Source organism: Podarcis vaucheri (genome assembly GCF_965113315.1).
Source record: "Podarcis vaucheri genome assembly, chromosome: 2".
NCBI lineage: Eukaryota > Metazoa > Chordata > Lepidosauria > Squamata > Lacertidae > Podarcis > Podarcis vaucheri.
The window spans coordinates 46,515,337-46,535,729 of record NC_138760.1 but is presented as its reverse complement, the minus strand read 5'-3'; the positions used below and the strand labels follow the sequence as shown (position 1 = coordinate 46,535,729).

Below are 20,393 nucleotides of genomic sequence, written 5' to 3'. Positions count from 1 at the left end.
TTTGGAGTAAACATGTCAGAAGAAAAGCTCTGGTGGGTTAGACCAAAAGCCCATATTGCCCAGCATCCAAATCCACATATGACATAAGAGCAATAGCCATCTCCCACTCAACGTTCACCTGTAACTGGTATGCGGAGACATGCTGGTGCTGATCCTGGAAATAGCAACTATTTGTAGGTTTATTCGCCATGAATTTGTCTAATTCCCTTTACAAATCTGTTGGTGGTCAGCACCACATCTTCCAGGTGCAATGGCCGCAGTTTAACTGCATTGTGTGAAGAATTGCTTCCTTCTGTCTGTCCTGAATCTCCTACCATGCAGCTTCAGTGGATGATTCCTGGTTCTAGGATTATTAGGGAGAAACTTATTTCTGTCCACTCTTCCACACTGTGCATAATTTTGTACCCTTTACCATGTCCTCCCTTACTTTACCCCCCCAACCTTCCCTCATTGGTTGCTTTTGCCCTTTACAGATACAGTGGTACCTCAGGTTACATATGCTTCAGGTTACATACGCTTCAGGTTACAGACTCCGCTAACCCAGAAATAGTGCTTCAGGTTAAGAACGTTTCTTCAGGATGAGAACAGAAATCATGCTCCGGCGCGGCGGCAGCAGGAGGCCCCATTAGCTAAAGTGGTGCTTCAGGTTAAGAACAGACCTCCGGAACGAATTAACGAATTAAGTACTTAACCAGAGGTACCACTGTACAATATTCCTCCTTTTTTTTAAGCATAAAATTTTTACTAAAGGTGCTTGTCTAAAAGACTACAACAAACTACAACATGCTATGCACATCATAATGCAGGCAACCCCCAAACTCGGCCCTCCAGATGTTTTGGGACTACAGTTCCCACCATCCCTGACCACTGGTCCTGTTAGCTAGGGATGATGGGAGTTGTAATCCCAAAAACATCTGGAGGGCTGAGTTTGGGGGTGCCTGTCATAATGGGTACGATACATGGGTGAAAGAGCAAAAGCAATAAAAGGAAAATGTGAATTGAGAAACTGGCACAATGAGCATACACAGTAAGCGGATGCATTTGTTAGCAGGTAGACTCTTTAACTCATTAATAATAATAATTTTATTATTTGTACCTTGACTGGGTTGCCCCAGCCACTCTGGGTGACTTCCAACCTATATATAAACATAATAAAACATTTAAAACATACAGGGCTGCCTTCAGACGTCTTCTAAAGGTTGTGTAGTTATTTATTACTCTACCAGTCCTGCTTACATCAGTCAGCTTTTCCATTAGAGCAGTATCCCACACTTTGCACTAACGACCCAGCAGAGAAGGAATTGTTGTGACACCAGTGTCTTGCTACTTCTAGTCTGCCTGCTAAGAGAATAAAATCAAAAATTTATGAACAAGATTGCTCAATGTCTCAGGCCAAGTTGAGCTAAAGAACAAATTTGAAATTCATGAAAAACTATAAGAGGATCGTCACCAAGCTGGGCTTTTATTTATTCCTTTGTCAACAGGACTCCCATCATTTAAAAGGTATTTTCAGCTGATAAAGAACTTTTGCTGCCCAAGTTTTAAAATATACCAATATTGTGTTGAAAGGAAGAGTAACAAAAATGGCAGTAGCAGTGATTGAGAAGATATCCAGTGTGAAAACCATTTTTTTCCTGTTTTGGAAGTGGTTGCATAAAATGGGTTGGAAAGAGTTTTCTGTTTCACTGGTGCTATTTTCAAGAAAGGGAGAGCTCTGTAATACTCCTGATCTGTTTCAATTTCCATGGAGCGCCAGTAAATTTCATGGTCCCCTCTCATCATGTGAATCATTTTGTTAAACTGGCAGGCATGGTAATAGCACTGCAAGTTAGGAAACCCTAAACCTCCAACCCATTGAACCTGTATACCTTTTGCCCTCCTTGCTGAAATCATCCAACATCTTTTGCCATTTAACAAGGATATTTCCATCAAGCCAAGCTGGTAGAACTTGAATCAGTATGTGACGCTAAGCTTTCCCCACTGGTCCATATCCTCCTCTAGCCATAATAGTGGGTTATAGCTGATGTCCTTTAGGCTGTTCAAATGTCAGTTGGGTATTATAACATTTTTTTTGAGAGAGAGAGAAAGGAAGGAAGGAAGGAAGGAAGGAAGGAAGGAAAGAAAGAAAGAAAGAAAGAAAGAAAGAAAGAAAGAAAGAAAGAAAGGTGAAATAGGGTTGATAACACACATACACGCAGTTCCCTTTCTAAAAAAGAGAAAGACTTGTTGCTTTCAGTAGACTTCATGGTTTTAATTCTCAAAATTATCGCTTGCGAGTGGTGTATATTACTTAATAGCAGGGCTTTGGAAAGGAAGCGAGAAGGCGGAGCGAGCCTTTGGTGCCTGTTCTTAAAATGCATTCAAGATTAAACGGCTAAAACGCAGCCTCGCATGGGCTGCAGACGCTTCGGAACCGAGTCCAGGGGGCTCAAATGACTAAATCCGTCGCCAGCTGCAGCCCATTCGCGCTTTCCCTTGCGTCGCCGTGTTTTTATCAGAAGTGGAAGCGGAGGGCGGAGCGCAAGGAGGCGGCGCTCCAAGTCCCCTCGCCCCTCCTCTCAGGAGGCGGCGGCGGAGCGGCGTCCTCCGTCCCCAAAGCAACAGCGGCTCCGCCCCTCAAACAGTGGCCGGTGGAAGTGCCGGCGGCCAGCATGGGGGGCGAGGAGCCCGAACCAGACTTCGAGAGCGCCCCCGAGACGGACCCCCGGGCTCGGCTGCTGGGGGCGCGCGTGGCGAGCAGCCTGCGCGTGGAGCCCGAGCGCTGGGAGCGTTGCGCGGGGAGCTCCGAAGCGCGGCCGCTCCTGCGCGCTTTCCTCGACGGCGACCCGGCCAAGCGGCTGCTGCTCGTCACGCCGGGCGCAGGGGGCCAGTTGGCGCTGGCTGACCGGCTGGCTCTGGCGCCCGGCACCGGTCGCTCTGGCAAGGGGGTCTTCCTGCTGCGCCTCGCCCCCGGGCCGCTGCGCTCCCCGCCGGCTCCCGGCCACCTGCTCTATGGGGACCTGTCCTCCGCGCCCCTGGAGCACCTCGCAGCCCTCGTGGAGGAGGTAGGGCTGCTCGAAGGGGCCGGGCGCTCTGGGGAGGGCTGAATTCGGGTCAGAGGTCTGGCATAAGGGGGTGGGCATTGCCTCCCCACCTCGTAGCTGTAGCAGCAGCTGCATACTAGTTGTATGTCCAGCAGGTGAGTAGTTTCCCGTGCTGACCCCCCTTTTCTGGATCTGCCAAGAAGCTGCTAAACTTAGGACCCTGACAGAAAAAAGGGGGGACAGGCGAGAAGGCATCGCCTCCTTTGAGTGGCAAGACCCAGGATAGCAGCAGTGCTTTTTTTCATAGAGAGAACTGCACAGTGCCTTGTGTGGGGAAGAGAGAGGGGCAATCATATAAACATACTCTTTAAGTTGAAGGTAAAAAGAATCTGAATTAGGGGAGGAAATTGTCATCGTTTATTTATAAATTTATCTACTGTTTAGTACCAATGCAACTAAATTAGAAGTATACCAACCAGTTATGCAAATATTAAAATATAAACATCCATAATTAAAATAAAAAATAATAAATAAATCTCATTTTGATTCAAGAAAACCACCCATTTTATAGTTGAAATCGGGGAAAATAAATAGAGTAAATGGACAAAAGTACAAAGATTCACAAAATGTTTAGGGGTCTGCGTCCCCCCCAGAAAAAAGTACTGGGTAGCAGCATGTAGTAAGAAGAGGGGTGGCCCTCTGAACAGGAACGGGTTATATAACTCAGGGCCCTCAGGAGGGTCCCCGGTTTGGTCCCCAGCACCCTCTGTTAACAGGGTTTTAGAGAACCTGTCTGGGAAACAAGCCTCTAGCCTTGTATTGGGCTGGATGTATCTTGAGGTCCCGTCCAAATGTACAATTCTACAGTCTATGGAGAGCTGTTGCCTGTGGAAGTAGACATTTTGGAGCTACCTGGATGACTGGGGTCAGGCTTGCTATTAAGGTAGCTTTGCATGTTTATGCTGCTGGTCCCTTCAACTTTTTGTAATAAGCGTTTTCATCATAATTTTCATCAGAGTGATGAACATTCATCATCCTCTTTTTATTACTGGTTTGCAAAGGGAGGGGGGAGTGCCAGGTGGGTGAGCAGCTAGCCAAAAAGCGCCTGGTTCCTTTTCTATCCCAGTCATGGTGAGTATTGGAGTGTCCCTTGCTGTCAGGTCCAGTATAATTGGAGTTTCCTGCTCCCACCTTAGCTCATTGGTCATCTGTTTTCCAAGCACTTCAGCTCCTGGGCTTGGACAGATGTTTGAAACTCATGCAATATAGGGTTCATCTTCACAAATTCTTCATGGAGAGAACTACACAGTGCCTTGTATGGGGAAGAGAGAGAGGCAAGCATATAAACATACTCTGTAAGTTGAAGGTAAAAATAATCTGAATTAGTTTCTGTATATCAGCCCTGTGAGGAGACTCAGGGGAGGAAATTGTCATTATTATTTATAAATTTATCTACTGTTTAGTACCAATGTAACTAAATTAGGAGTTTACACAATATACCAACCAGTTATGCAAACATTAAAATATAAACATAATTAAAATAAAAAATAGAACAATCACATTACAACAGTGCAGCATTGAAAAACTGGAGACCGCAGGTCACCGTCGATAAACATGGTGTGTTTACCTTTGGAAAGAGCTGCCTTTATTGATGGCAGTAATGTGGTGACTGACAGTACAATAGTAATGAAATAATAATAATAAACCTAGTCTACACTTAGGAGGTGATCCACTTTTATTCAGAAAGTTGCTGAGGAACAAGAATGCAAAACCCAAACCCACAAAATGAGGAAATGCAAAATGAAGACATGGCACCCATCCAAATTTGTTTGTGAAAGGGAGAGGCCGTAACTAGGCATGGATCCCTAGAACCTCCAGTTAAATGATCTCTGTTACCAGGTAATGGGAATAGCTTCTCCCTGGGCCTGGAGAACTACTACTAATCTGAGTAACTGGGCATAGATGTCCCAGTGTGGTCTGACTTGGTGCAAGACAGATTCTCATGTCTGTAAGTGTACAAAGAGTTTGTTCGTCTGCCACTGGAACGATAGAAACAAATGGCAGTCTGAAAAATTCAGCCATTTTTAAAATAAAAAAATCAATCCCTTTATGTATATTTGCAACAGGTTGGTAGCATGCCTTGGGAGTCCTTTGTAGGAATGACATACCTGCTTCTCAACATCGTTTTGTGTGTGTTTTGTTAGGTTATTTGTAAAAACATAGTTACAGCTCCTGTTACCTTAAAGAAATGGACCTTGAATAAAGGAAAGAGGTGAGAGATGCTGGAAACAAATTAAATGAAAGTAGATGGACTCCTAGCTTCCTGTTCTTTATGGATAAGTGCCTTATTTGCTCACCAGACCTCTTTCCTTACAATGACTCACAGTGATGATCTGAGCGCCAGAGGTTTGAAGTGATTTCTAGGCTCTCCAAATTGACCCTTTTTCTTTAGTTCAGGGAACATCAGAGCAACCATCTCTCAAGGATTCGGGAATTAATATGGGACTTATAAAACTTACAAGTAAAACTTTTAAGTCTTGTTGTGATTGATGTAACCTGGCAAACCAGGGGCTCTGAAGTTTTCTCTCTTTCTCAACCTAATCTTCTAGGTAGTGGTGCCACTCTTGGGAAACCAGAAAAACCATCCCAACTGGCCCCATGTGGTGTCACAGGATATCGTCCACCACATCTGCAATCTGAAAAGTAGTGTTTTTGTAGTTGTTGGACAAATTAAAGGCAAGACTTTGCTGCCGCTCCCTGCTGACCCTGAAAGAGACCCATATATAGATTCTGACAATGAGAAAACGTAAGTAGCAATATTGTAGTTATTGACATGAATGGTCATTTTTAATGTACTTTGTGACTGCAGTATTGCTTTTATTCTAAGCATTGTGTTATAAAGCAAAAACTGAGTTTTCATTAACAACTGGTTAATGAACTTAGCATAGCCTCCCCCTCAACCCCCAATTTAAACCATGGTGTTTTGTTTTGTGTTTTGTGTTGGGTAGTTGTTTTTACTAGTTAGAATGAACTTCTTTTTTGGTAAATGATGTTTGTCTTCAGTGCAATTTTGGACATTATGATTGTGTGTTTTCCTTGCCAGTATACCAGGTGCTAGCTAGTCTCTTACTAAAACTTTAGTATCTGTCATTTTTGCTTGATCTTTTGTTCAAAGCACTGTAATATATATCTCCACCATTCCATATTAAGGCTTTGATAGTTATTGCTGGTAATAATGTGGTGCTGAATCAATTGTACTGAGGTGCTTTATGTAAAGGTTTTCACACTGTGTAGTTACTATAAAAAAATTCCTTCCAGTAGCACCTTAAAGACCAACTAAGTTAGTTCTTGATATGAGCTTTCGTGTGCATGCACACTTCTTCAGATACGAAGAAGAAGTTACTGATAGTTACTGTAATAGAAAGAAGTGTGGAAATGTATGGCACATCAGGAATAGAAATAATGTGGGTCAGTAAAGTGAACCATAGTTTATACCGTGATAAGCATCCTATTGCTTCATTGCAAGATAGAATTTTATGTTGTTTTTGTTTTTTAGATCTGCCTTTTTATCTACCACTGTCAGATGGGAGGTAAAACTAATCTGTTGATATGTTTGCTTTCTGTAGCACTGAACTCGTGGATAAATCTATTGTCCATGCAATTGAATCAGCTGTTATTGAATGGACACACCAGATCCAGGGAGTTCTAAAGAGAGAGTCTTCAGAACCACTTTTGCAAGGCCAAGATCCCAGTCCAAAGGTGGAGCTGGATTTTTGGAAAAGCAGGTACGTTTATAGCTACATTCTGCATTGAAGATGTAAGCAGAGTAGCGAGAGCTGCTTCTATAAGTGCGCAATTGCAGAACTTTGGTTTGAACTTGACTCTAGTTGATGTGGAAACCCCCACTGCTGTTGACGTCACTTGTACAACTCTTAACTTTCTGATTAGCACAATAAATAAATTTCCGCCCTGGAAACTGTTTTGCCTAGGAATATCTTAAAAACTGGCAAATGCATAACCTGGATTTGCTGTAAGGGGGAGTATGTTGCCTGGATATTTGACATGAAATGTGTCTTTGCTCAGTGCCTTACCATTTTGTGTTTCTTGTAGATTTGAAGATCTGCAGTGCATTTACAGCCAGCTGAAAGCCAGAAGGGTTTTGACCATGATGGAGCTTCTTGACAGAGTGCAGAGCACCTACTTTCCAGCATTCAGGTCCATTTTCAGAGATGTAGAAGCAGGTGAGATTTTGAAAATTTGTGCTATAGTGTTTATTCACAGATCACTAACCTCTCCTGGTTGGCCTATGTGGAGATCAGCTTCTTCAGTTCTTGTCGAAATAGTGGATGTGACAGGGTAAAGGTTCAGTCATTTTATAAGGTTGCTTAGAGCTTTTGAAGGACTTTGAAGAATGGCAGAAATGTCCCAGAAGGAGGGAGCTGCGCCATATTTTGTCTTATGTGTTGTTGTATTCTTTAGGGTTTTCCTCTGTCATACTTTTAATTTTCAGTTTTTGCTCTGTGGTGTGTAAAATGAGTTTAGTGTGCACTGTAATTCAGAAATATACATAAGGCCAGTTGAATTAAACCAAAATTGTTTCCACAGAAGTGTATTTAAGATCTCCTGAGTAATGTATGGCACCTTTCCCTAACTTCTCTTGTGTGAAACTTTTCTTTTTCTTTCAAAATCACAGCCCTGGTTGAGGCCCACGATATAAATGTGCACCTAAAGCCCCTAGAGAGCCCTCTAGAGGAAATAGAAAATGTGGAATTCAACGAGTTGAAGCCATTACTAAACCGAGTGCTTCATGTGGTGTGCTTAATCTGGGCCACGTCCAAATATTACAGCACACCTGCAAGGATAATTGTGCTGCTTCAGGAAACCTGCAGTCTCCTCATTCAGCAGGTAGGCCATGTAGTGGTTCTTCTCACCCCCTGCAAAATGGAGAAAATAATATACTGCTGTTCCACGCAGACACGGTATGAGGGCCCCAATAATGCTTTGGGGTCTACAGGTTGCAGCACTCACTTTGTCACTGTAAAGCTTCAGCCCTTGGGTTTCGGTTGCCCTCAGCGGGCATGTGTACCTCCCACAGTTGTCATTCCAGTGCAGTGGTAAGTGAGAGGAGAGGTGCCTTGACAGTGAGGAGTACTGTGGCATGATGAGAGGACCTCATGTTAAACTGCCCTGGATATGCATGGAGCCTTTTAAAGTGGGGCAGCAAAATGGAAATCCAGAGAGATGCCCTGTTTCTCTGAAAATCTCAGAGAATGCTGCCTTTTCTTTAGAAGACACTTTGGCAGTGTTTTGCTTTTGTAGGAAATGTTATAAAAGAGGCACATGTCCCTTACTCTTCCCATTGACAGATATGTGGACAGCTGTGCCCCTTCCATTGGGTTGCGTACCAATCCCGATGAACCATTGTCAGTTTTCCAAATGACCAATTTAAGTTAGGATTAGGCCTCTTATGTTGAATACTCTGTCTTTCTGTGCCTGTTTCATTTTCATAGAATCATAGAATCATAGAATCATAGAGTTGGAAGAGACCACAAGGGCCATCGAGTCCAACCCCCTGCCAAGCAGGAAACACCATCAGAGCACTCCTGACATATGGTTGTCAAGTTCTCTTCCTTTTTTAAAAAACAAGCAAACCATACCACTGAAATGACAAGATTTGTTGCTCTTCTCTGTCTACCTAGGCTAGGACTTACCTCAATGCAGAAGATCTGCTTAAAGCGGAAACTGAAGAAAGTCTGGGCAAAGTGCAGACAACTTTTGATATTTTCAACTATTTCAAGCAGACCTTTGAGGAAAGAAGAGACAATCTCAGCACTTACTTTCAGCCAGGCCTAGAGGCAAAGGAGTGGGATTTCCCTTCTATAATGGTTTTTGCACGACTGGATAATTTTCTAGAGAGGCTCGACATGGTAAATGTAAGTATCATGGAATATTACAAATGTTGATGTATATAGAGAACAATTTATATAGTGTCAGAAATAATTTACTGTAACTCGTCTCCCTCCCTTGACTCTTTGCTTCCAGGGGGTCAGGATTCCTGGTGTCTAGGGAATTTAGCTTGGGAAGACATGGGTTCAACACTCCATTCAGTCATGGAGCTTGCAGGCATGATTGATCAAGCCATTGCTTTTCAGCCTTTTCTGTATTGCAGGGTTGTAAATGGGATAAACCTTATATAGGCTACCCCAAGCTCCTTTGAAGAAAGGTGGGACACAAATGTTGTAAATAAACAATACTACTGTTTAATATGTGGTTGAATTTTTCACCCAAGGAGTTCCTGAATTCTCAGGCATTTGCCTCACCAATGCAGATTTCTGCCACAGGAGATCTGCAAAAGCTGTCAGGATTTCTGAGCAAGAGCTGATGGCGATGCTCTTGATGCATAGGCTTCCTCACCCTTCAAGTTACCTTATTGTTATCTTCTTCCTCATCCTTTAAGGCTACGCTGATAAAATGGGGCTAGATACAGATTAAATGATCCCCAGAGCAGCCCAATGCTGTGTGTATTTATAGGGCACGCCTCCCACACTTAATCAGAATCTGCTTTGTTCTTACAATGGCATCTTGTTCTACAGCTTTTACCCTGGCTGTTTGTTTTTTTAGGCATGACCCAATTTCTCAGGCTCAGATTCTCTTTTTTCAAATATAACATGGAAATTTCCCCTTTCCTTTCTCAGGTATTAAGACCTTCCCCAACCATTTTTTTTTTTTTTTGCAGTAGTCATGTGCCAACTTCCTAAATAATTGTATTTAACTCTGATATTTATATATGTGTACAAAACAGACATTTCCAGGGTATGGAGAATTGGGTGTAGAGAGACAATAGTGGTATGTACCCCATGACATTTATGGCGTAAGGACAGTTAGGATATAACAGTTAGATCTAGAGATGTTCAACAGAAGTCCTTCTGCTCATTTTCACCACTTTCTTCTTGCCCCTCCACGCCCCCATTCCAAACCTTTATTTGGAGTCCTCTGACTTTTTTTGAGGGAAGCGTTGGCACAATGAGAGGTCAAGAAACCCCCATTGCATGAGCAAACTTTTGCTTATTCAAGTCTGAATAAAGCACAATGTTCCATTTGTGTGGTTTTAGAACAAGAGAATGTTTCTGTAGGTCTCAACATTGTCAGCTGTTAAGAAGAGTGAAATATATGCTGGACAATATAGTTTCAAAAGAAGCAAATGCTGATCTGCTGCCATCAGATCTGAGAAGTCAATGTGCTGTACATTACATGGGGAAGCCTTGTCAAATTGCATATAATCTGATGCTAAACCAGCACTCATTCCCCACCCACCCCAATTTAGTTGGTGAGCCATGTAGACTGCTAGAGGTTAGCACAATTGTGTGAGACATGCAGGGATATGATGCACTGAATCAGCACATGTGAAATGTGACAGAAAGCCCAATGCTGACCTGTTGCTGACAGATGTGGTATTTGTGGGGTATTCTATATCTCTTTGGCTTTACACGGGCTCCTGAATCTCCCTGTAAAATGTAAAGAAGAATTCCTGGCTCACAATTTCCTCAGATTATACAACTTTTGTATATAAGCATTTTGGCTGCAATTTGTTTTCCACTTGTCAGATTTTCCATTAGTTTCAAACACCACGGGATTTCACAGGTTAAGAAGATTTTTGGTTGGCTGCAATAAAAGCGAGTTTTTCATTCCTTTCCTACCCCAAACTGAAAGACTTCAGAAGCATAATATAGGCGGCTGACACATGCTCCAGTTCCCTTGAAAAATGGCTTCAATTAGATTTTTTTTTTTTGGTCTCTTCTTGTCTTAAAGCACAGAATCTCAGTTGAATGCAAAGTAGTATTGATTGGAGGGGAGGCCTGCTGCATTTTTATACACCCCTTTAATTAACCTTGCAGAAAGCACAGCAATAATCAATGCCTCTTTAAAGCCATATTGATATTTCCCAATAAGTCTTGCTAGGAAGTAATCTAAATGATTGTAGCCTAGGCAGGAGCCGATCTAATGAGAGAAAGGCAAACAGAGATGTTAGCGATTTGTATTTCATTGAGTTTAATACCCCCGCCTGCCCCACACCAGCACTAACTCAACAACAGTCTTAGTCACTTAACTATTTAAAAATATGCATATGTAAGTTATATATGTCTTAAGTTTAGGGATGATAATGAAGGTGGTATGGCTAGGGTTGACCTATAACAGTATGAAAAATAAACTATATCTTCTCTTTGTCTCAGGCACCAGCGTGAGGCAGTCATGGGTCTAGCCTGGCCTAGTCCACTTGTTGGGAAGCAGTGCCATAATCTGTTGTGGGTAATAACTGTTAATTATCCCAATTTGTAGGACCTTCTGGTGACTGCGTTGGACATAGAGAAACTGGAGAAGCTCGAATTCAGTGGCATAAAAGGGAAATCTCTGAGCCAGCAAGTCCTGAGCATGTATGAAGAATTCCAAGAGGCTTATAAAGTGTTTTCCGATCGTACATATGACTGCTTGGATGTGGCCAACATGGTAGGTGGTTCTGGATTCCATAATAACTCATCTTATGTTCATGCTGAACGTTTATACCAAAAGAGGATTTTACGAGCTTAACACTGAAGAGTCTGGTATTTGGGGAGAGTTGTTTCCAGAAACTGCTGCATCAACTGTGACATGAATTCATTGGGTTGTTGTTTGCTTCTGTTAGGAATTTGAAGATGATGTGTATGACTTCAAGGAGAAAGTGGAAGATATGGATCGGAGGCTAGGGAATGCTTTTGCCCAGGCTTTCGATGATGCAGCTAGCATAGAGCACGCATTCAAGGTTTGTATTTGTTGTATTAGGACAATGCAGTGTGTAGTGAATGTGCCCTATTTTTCTATACACAAAGCTTTTCTTTTCTTACAAATGCCTTGAAAAGTTGCCAGTTAATGGTATTTTATATCTTCCTACCACTTTTAAGATGTTAGTTGCATTCCATTAATCATGTGAATAGGCTTTTCAGTTGGTGACCTTCAGAACTGTAGAGCTCCATGGGTTCAAATTGCAGCTGCTGAGCATTCAGAGAGAGATTATAAAACCAAACAATTTTACTTTAATAATAATAAAAAGGAAAAATCCAACAAATAATATATGGCCATGTAAAAAGTTGCATGTATTTTCTATGTTTCCGTGCACTCTGGCTTCTGTCACGGTGTTCCGTTGCGCCAGAAGCGGTTTAGTCATGCTGGCCACATGACCCGGAAAGCTGTCTGTGGACAAACGCCGGCTTCCTTGGCCTGAAGAGAGATGAGTGCCACAACCCTATAGTCGCCTTTGACTGGACTTAGCCGTCCAGGGGTCCTTTAACTTTACCTTATCTGCATTCGCTAAGCACACAGTGCTGGCTTGTTTTTTTTGGTTCTAGATGCTGCTCCAAAGGATCCCTTGCAAAGGGAGGGAGAGCCACATTGATTTGGAGGCCTGAAGCCACCTTTTAGCCTGGATTTATTAGTTCCAAGTTGTGATAAAATGATTTGTGGCCACAGTTTTATCTGGTGAAGGAAATTTACCAGATAGGTTAAAACCTCAAATTGCTAGATCTCAGAGAGCAGGAGTTGCCTCCCTCACTTCCCCATCCTTTTTCCTGCACTATTCAAGGAAGGGCTAGTAGCATTCATTTGCTGCTTACCAGCAAGAGGTGGGATAGTTAGGACGGACTAGTTAAAGCTGGGTGAAGTGGGAGATGCAGAACATTTAGTTAGAAAGGAAAAGAACAATAAAAACATAGGGAGATGGGAGGCGGAAGCAGTCTTTGGTAATGATTGTAGTGAAGGGATGTATTTGTTGCAAAAAAAAAAAAAAAAGTGGGGTGGGGGAAAGAATGAATGAACCTAGTCCTGTCTTTTGGGGATGGGAAATACATCATTGGAATCATTCTATCAACTGATTTCAACCGTTACAATGTGTAACTGATATCAAACATGGCTTATGATTAAAACCTGTTTCATACATTCATCAGATAGATTGGTGAACTGCAGTAACTAGGTGGGTCATTGAATAAATATGTGGGTGTTGAAAAGGGTTGCTGGTCTTGTTTGGACCGAGGGCATGTACACAGAATCACAGATATTTCCCATTTCTTTCTGTATGGTAGCTGATAGACATATTTGGGAGTCTATTGGAACGGCCATTGATAGCAGCTGATGCCTATGCTAAATATCATCTTCTCATCACAATGTTCGACAGAGACCTGGACGATGCTAAACTGATCTACCTGAAACATATTCAGGAGGAGTTGGAACTAGGTATTTGTTAGCAACTTCAGAATGGCTTTATGCTCAGTTAACAAGATGCCTTTAGAAAGCAAGGAAGTGCACAATTATTTTAAGCATAATTGCAATAATTAATATTGCAAATCTTTGTTTAAGTAGGATGGACTTCTTTATATTTTTTAAAAATGTAATAAATAAATAAATTAAAGCAAGATCGCTGTGCAAATTACCGCATATTAGGTCATTTCGTTACAATACCTACAAGCCTTTCCAGAACTTGAGAAAGGAGAGCTTCCTGTGCCCCCTTACCTCTACAATAATAAAGCATGGGTCGGCAAACTAAGGTCCGCGAGCTGGATCAGGCTCAATTGCCTTCTGGATCCGGCTTGCGGACGGTCTGGGAATCGCCACATGGATTGCCAGCACGCACGTTCTTTCTCCCTCCCTCTCCCTCACATGGCAGCGGCAGTGCCTCCTCCCTCCCTCCCTCCCTCCCTCCCTCCTGGCTTCTCCCTGCCCTGCCTAGAGGAGGAAGTGGGCTGGGCTTTGTTGATGCCAGCAGCAGCAGTGCTCAAGCGGCTGCCATTTTAAGCAGCCCCTCTCTGGAGCCCTTTCGCGTGCCGCTCATCGTCCCGCCACCAGCCCCTGCCACTCACAAGACACAGGTAAGCAGCCACCAGGGCTGGTGGTGCTCTTGCATCATTCCCCCCATAATAGTCCTGCCCCCCACAAGGTCTGAGGGACAGTGGACCGGCTCCCTGCTGAAAACATTTGCTGACCCCTGCTTTAAAGCCTCATGGTTGATGTGTCATTCAGTCCTGTCAGAGAGGCAGAAACAGACACCGGACCTGAGAAGGGGCCGCCATATTATCTATCACAAATGCTTTTTTGGGATACTGGCCCAATTGCTCTCTGCTAGTCAACATACTTCTTCACACAGTGCGTAAATGGAAATTCCTCCTGCAGGAGGAAGTGATGACCACCACCTTGAATGGATTTATAAGACTATTCAACAAATTCATGGATATGATAATGCCATATCAGTGGCTACTTGCCACAATGGCTGTGCTCCACCTCCACTGCCAGAGGCAGTATGCCTCTGAGTTTCTGGGAATCACAAGTGGACAGAGCACTGTCGCACTCAGGTCCTACTTGAATGCTATCCACAGGCACCTGGCTGACCAGTGTGAGAACAGGATGCTGGTCTAGATGGTTCATTGGCCTGATCTAGCAGATTCTTCTTATGTCATGTGACTGTCCACCTCTATTGAAGCTTCTGCATATGGAGTGGAAAAGAGATTTGAGTTCTTATTAACCCTTTTCTCTGTACTTGAGTCCTGAGCAGAATGTGAAGGAGCTGAGCTGCTAGAGATGGTTTGTGCTGGAGACTCTTCTCTTCCAAGCCCATAGGAAGAAAAAAACCATTGCATGCAAAAACATAGCATGTTGGGAGGCTAAAACCCTTCTTTCTAGTAGGCTTTCTTTGTGCAGAGAAGTTTCCCCTCTCCCACTCAGTGTCAGAGCATTCAAAAATTGAGTTGCTTGCAGGCTGACTTAGTACAACCCAGGAGGGGTATTTTGCATATTTTTTGGTTGGCTGTTTTACATCAGAAAATCTCTGTTGCTGGGTCCATGCAGTACACTGGTTCATGCTTCTCACTTTGGGATGAATTTGTTTTTCTCAGGTTATCCTACAGTGCACAGGAATATGCCATTGGTTGCTGGAGGAATTCGCTGGGCCCAGGAATTAAAAGACAGGATCCAGATCCCATTTAGTAATTTCAGGCATGTCACCCAGCTGTGAGTATCTTTATTTCATTTAAGCCAGGGGTGGGGAACCTCTGATCTTCAGCTAATCTATGCCTACCTTCTGTACACCCGATGTCATACATGATGTCATCTGTGGGGCAGGTAAAGGTGGGACTTGGACAAAAGGGGCTTTGTAGGCCCTGCTAGTCACCAGTGCCTGCAAAGCTCCATCACAAGCACCGATAATCAGCTGATGTCATTGTGATATTGACCCATGTGTCAAACTTGGCCTGTGAGGGTGTAAGAAGGTAAGGATTTGGCCAGTCGGTAGTTCTCTACCACTGATATAAGCATTTTATTTTTTTATTGGCTCCTGTGAATCAGTGGGCTGCCTGGTTTTCTGTACTACAGAGATGTTGGGGCTTAAAGGAAAATTGAGAAGGTTGTCTCCATGGCCTTATCGTCACAAGCTAAGCTTGAAAATTGTTTCTTGGCTTGTCCTAATTTTATGTTTTGACATCAGTAATCCTAGCAAGGCTGTGTAAGATGCAAGCAGGCTTTTCATAGACAATGGATTGTCGAGAGAGTCAAAAGTCTGAGGAAGACATTGCACAATGGTTTCTAGGGATGAACTGGGATATCTTTAACTTTCATAAGGCAGGCAAAGCGGTAGCTTGCAGAGCTTTTGCATTTAGATAAAACCTTACATAATTCCTAAAGGACAATCTAATCTTGCTAAGCAGAACTAGGTCCAGGATACCATGGACAGAGTGTAAAGAATAGATGCCCAGTGCACAGTCAGAGGTCACAGTAGGAAGAATCGTGCAGTACCACTGTTTTGCAAAGAGTCCACTGGTAAAAATTCAGCTGATAAAGCAGGCAGGATAGAAGGAAGAATAAATGGAATAAAAGATGTGTGCGTGTGTGTGTGTTTGTATGCATATATCCTGCCTAAGGAATTAAGTGCAGCATATTTTGAATTTCCAGATACTATCATTCAAATACTGGTGGTTAAGGCTAGTCCTGATCCATCTATAAGCCCCTTTAGATTAGTCTGTGGTCTGCTCTGGTTGGTGAATGGAACCAGAATGGAAGAGGCAGAAACAAGGAAGCTGACATGAGATGAAATGTTACAACTAGTCCTGGAGCCAAAGCAAGCAGAGTTCACCTAATAAGCCCTGCCAGTGGAAGGCCTGTGGAAGGACTTGTACTTGCTCAATGGAGAGTTTGCCCCCCTCTCTTGCCCCATGCGTGACCCCTGAAACTGGCCCCGAAGGTGTTGGGAGCACCCACACAATAGCATAGGGGAGAGGGGAGATTGTTTCATCTGGCAAGATGAAATACTTGCACAGACAGAACAATCACCTTCATAGAATATTGACTTCCGTCCAAGATGCTTAGATGAGGTAACAGTGAGAACAGGATTTTATATGCTTTGAAATAGCTGGTTGGCTGATTGTGAGAAAACTATTTTCTATTTACGGCATTTCCTTGTACTTTCTCTTCTCTTTTTCCCGTATGGGAGGACCAGCCTATTTCAGCTAACATATAGTAAGTCTACACCTGTGTTCATGTCCTGTGATGTTTGGCATCTAAGTATACATACACACACCTGATCACTTATAGGTTCAGGTCAATTCAATTGTTAATTGCTGAGGGAGCCAGTTTTTGGTGAAAGATGGCTCCAAACAAACATGGTCTTTAAAACCAGACAATGAATGAAAATGAGGACCGCTATTCAGGTCTCTGTGAATTACAGAGAAAGGAAGCTGTGCTTTGAGAAACAGGAGAAAAATTGAGAGGTCAGACAGAAAAAATATTTGACAGGAAAGGTATATGCAAATTAGGCATTTCAGGGCTTTCAGACTAGAATGTGATATGCACTTTTTAAAAAGCTACTTAAAAACAAGAGAAAGTAATACTGACATGCATATAATGTCTATTATGTTGGACCTTGCATTCGACCAAGCGACTCCTGTGGTCGAATCCTCCAACGATGATTACGGTAACGACCTGAGCCTTTGATGAGGCTCCAGGCACGTTTCCCCATTACGCAGAGTTTCCAGCAGCAAGGAAGGAGCCAAGAAATATGAACTACATTGCAAAGAGTGTTTTATTTCTAACTAGACGGAATAGAAATAGACATGCTCTCTCTGCGAAAGCAGAGAGCAACTGAAACAAAGGAACAGGAAACCAGTAACATCACATCCGTCTCCTGTCTTCCGTGAGACTTCCAACAGTCTGGAATCTCTGGAATGGAAAACAAAGCCTTGTGACTCCAAGCACTGCACAGTGGCAACACACAGAAACCAACATATTACACCACATAGTCCTAATATTTATTTTGATGTTTCTTTTTGGCAGTTGCCTGGACTCTGCTGAAGGCAAAAGAATGGTGCAAAAGTATGAAGATCTGATGGAGATGCTAGAAAAGTAAGTCTGTTTGTTTAGGACATGATTTGAGAATATATTAGTCCTTATTAAGGCATGCTTTTTAGCAGGGGTCAGCAAACTTTCAGCAGGGGGCTGGCCCACTGTCCCTCACACCTTGTGGGGGGCCGGACTATATTTTGGGGAAAAAAGAAGAACGAATTCCTATGCCCCACAAATTACCCAGAAATGCATTTTAAATAAAAGGACACATTCTACTCATGTAAAAACACACTGATTCCCGGAACGTCTGCAGGCTGGATTTAGAAGGCAATTGGGCTGGATCCATCCCCTGAGCCTTAGTTTGCCTACCCATGCTTTATAGCTTTGATGGATTCAGGCAATGCATATCTAATAGTTGCCTTTTACCGTATTTTTCGCCCTATAGGACGCACTTTCCCCCCTCCAAAAATGAAGGGGAAATCTGTGTGCGTCCTATGGGGCGAATACAGGCTTTCACTGAAGCTTGGAGAGCGAGAGGGGTCGGTGCTCACCGACCCCTCTCGCTCTCCAGGCTTCAGGAAGCTATCAGCAAGCCTGGGGAGCCTGAGGGAGTTCCCACAGGGCTCCCTAGGCTGCGGATAGCAGCCTGCCGCCCGGCGCGCGGGGCACCCTGAAGCAGAGCGTCCCATGCGCCCAGCAGACATCTGCAGCCTGGGGAGCCTGAGGGAGTTCCCACAGGGCTCCCTAGGTTGCAGATAGCAGCCTGCCGCCCGGCGCGCAGGGCGCCCTGAAGCAGAGCGCCCGGCAGACACCCGCAGCCTGGGGAGCCCTGCGGGAGTTCCTGCAGGGCTCCCTAGGCTGTGGATAGCAGCCTGCTGCACGGAGCGGGGGTGCGCTGAAGCAGAGCGCCCCGCGCTTCGAGCAGACATCAACCAGCCCCACAAGCTCGGGGGACAGCGGGGAGGCGCAGTGTCGCCATCCTGCTGTTCCCCGACCTGGTTTGGTTTCCCCGACCTGGTTTTTTCCCTTTATTCCCCCCCCCCAAAAAAACTAGGTGCGTCCTATGGGACGGAGCGTCTTATGGGACGAAAAATACGGTATATTAATTTAGTTTAAATTTGTTCCTCTCCCTCGGTTGTGCTGGCTGAGTTTCATATTTTGGAATTACTTTATGTTAGCACAGTAATAAAATTCTGAAGCCTTGTTCTTTCTTGGAGGCTAGGGAGAGCTGTGGCAGTGTGCCTTTTCCCAAAATGCTGCCTACTTGATTGCACAAACAGATGAAACACTGCAATTTGATCTTCACTTTATCTAGTTATCAAAGCTCCCACATTTGAGTTCTGTTTACTGTACAGTTAGTGCTGAGCCATTCCATTATATACCTGCACATTTATGCTCCTTGGGTGTACATAGGAGCTGCACTAACTCAGGACTGGGCATATCTAGTAAGTAAAGGAAGTTAGTTTCAAATACCTTAAAATCCACAGCTTAACCGTATAGCGTTTGTGTGTGTGTCTGTGATTCTGAGTTCTAGGAGTTGGGAAGTTCATAAGTTTGGAATGGGGTTGCATTGCCTCTGAAGAAACAGCTGCATAGTTCAGGCATATGGCTAGATCCAGCTTTGTCACTGGATGCTCAGGTGAACTCCGTGGCAAACTATGACTATGCCCATTCCTGGACAGGGATAATTTGGCCATTGCAATTAAGGCATTGGTAATCTCAAGATTGGACTACAGTAATGTATTGTGTATGGGGTTTCCCTTGGGACTGGTGCAGAAGGCTGTGGCAAGGTTGTTGAGTACAGCACACATCTATACTTTTGCCTAGGGAATTGCATTGGCTACTGATCGCCTACCAGGCCATGTTCAGTGCCTTCTGGTTAACACATAAAACCCTGAACAAGATTACCTGAAAGGCCGCCTCCCCTTTTATAGATTCTTCAGGGTTGGAGATGTTATTTTAGCCATCTCCTGAAGGATAAGGGACACGACTGCAAGAACTCCCATCTTGTGCTGCGTTTGGCACCTGCAGCTTCCTTTCCACAGCTTTGCTTGCAGCATAGCGAGGAAATCTGTTCCAGCAAAAAGGGTTCAGACAGCCACCTAACAGTTTACAGAGCCTGACATGGTGGTTGTGGTCTTATGGCAGATACCAAGAGAAACTTTATAAGGAGTGGTTCCAAACTGTGTCTGAAAAATCGCAGTATAACCTCACTCGACCGATCATCCGAAGGCATTCGGAAAGTAAGCTGATTGCTGTAAATTTTGACCCTCAGGTAAGATGTGAGAGCGTTTTATTACTTACTTACTTCTTCATTTATAACCTGTGCTTATATAAAATGGGCAAAAAGCATCCATAAAAACATGATTGAAAACTTTGGTAAAACATCAATAAAAATAGATTGGTTAAAATGAGAAAAAAATAATATTTCAAAGGCCTATCTAAACAATCGTTTTCAAAAGACATCTAAAAGAAGGCAGGGACAATCTTCTTATCTTCTGCTGGAAGGAAATACCACATGGCAGGGCCTGCCTCACAAAAGGCTTGATTCCTAGTGGAGACCAACCAAACCTCAGGGGCACCTGGAACCACAAGTGCCCTGTCAGAGAATCTCAGTGATCAAGGTAGAGCGTAAGGCATAGGCAAACTCAGCCCTTCAGATGTTTTGGGACTACAACTCCCATCATCCCTAGCTAACAGGACCAGTGGTGAGGGATGATGGGAGTTGTAGTCATGAAACATCTGGAGGGCTGAGTTTGCCTATGCCTGGCATAAAGAGTCAGGTAGCCCAAGTTGTTTAAGGCTTTGTGACTCAACAAAGAAAGGGGAAAGGAATTAATGATAAAATACTAAAATATTTTAAGTATTGAAATGGAATAAGGAAAAGTATGTTATACTGAGCAGCGAGTAAGGGAGGGAAGAGAAACATCATGGAAGGGGGGGGCGGGAAGTCAACCTTTAAATTTGAATTAATTTTATATTCATTTGTTTGTTTGTTTTTTGAAAAGCAGTAAAAATGAA

At 43.5% G+C, this 20,393-nt stretch overlaps 1 protein-coding gene across 1 annotated transcript in view; it reads left to right on the top strand.

The window, feature by feature from the left end:
* Positions 1 to 2,651: 2,651 nt before the first annotated feature.
* The window catches only part of DNAH9 (dynein axonemal heavy chain 9), a gene marked incomplete at its 5' end in the record, with an annotated part of 205,223 nt that continues 187,481 nt past the window's right edge, over positions 2,652 to 20,393 (top strand). Inside the window, 12 exons of the mRNA XM_082213793.1 lie at positions 2,652 to 3,044; positions 5,633 to 5,829; positions 6,650 to 6,808; positions 7,134 to 7,264; positions 7,717 to 7,928; positions 8,723 to 8,956; positions 11,361 to 11,528; positions 11,704 to 11,820; positions 13,133 to 13,283; positions 14,936 to 15,050; positions 17,364 to 17,432; positions 19,521 to 19,647. Of these exons, the coding sequence (XP_082069919.1) occupies positions 2,652 to 3,044; positions 5,633 to 5,829; positions 6,650 to 6,808; positions 7,134 to 7,264; positions 7,717 to 7,928; positions 8,723 to 8,956; positions 11,361 to 11,528; positions 11,704 to 11,820; positions 13,133 to 13,283; positions 14,936 to 15,050; positions 17,364 to 17,432; positions 19,521 to 19,647 (2,073 nt within the window). The remainder of the gene's footprint in view (positions 3,045 to 5,632; positions 5,830 to 6,649; positions 6,809 to 7,133; positions 7,265 to 7,716; positions 7,929 to 8,722; positions 8,957 to 11,360; positions 11,529 to 11,703; positions 11,821 to 13,132; positions 13,284 to 14,935; positions 15,051 to 17,363; positions 17,433 to 19,520; positions 19,648 to 20,393) is intronic.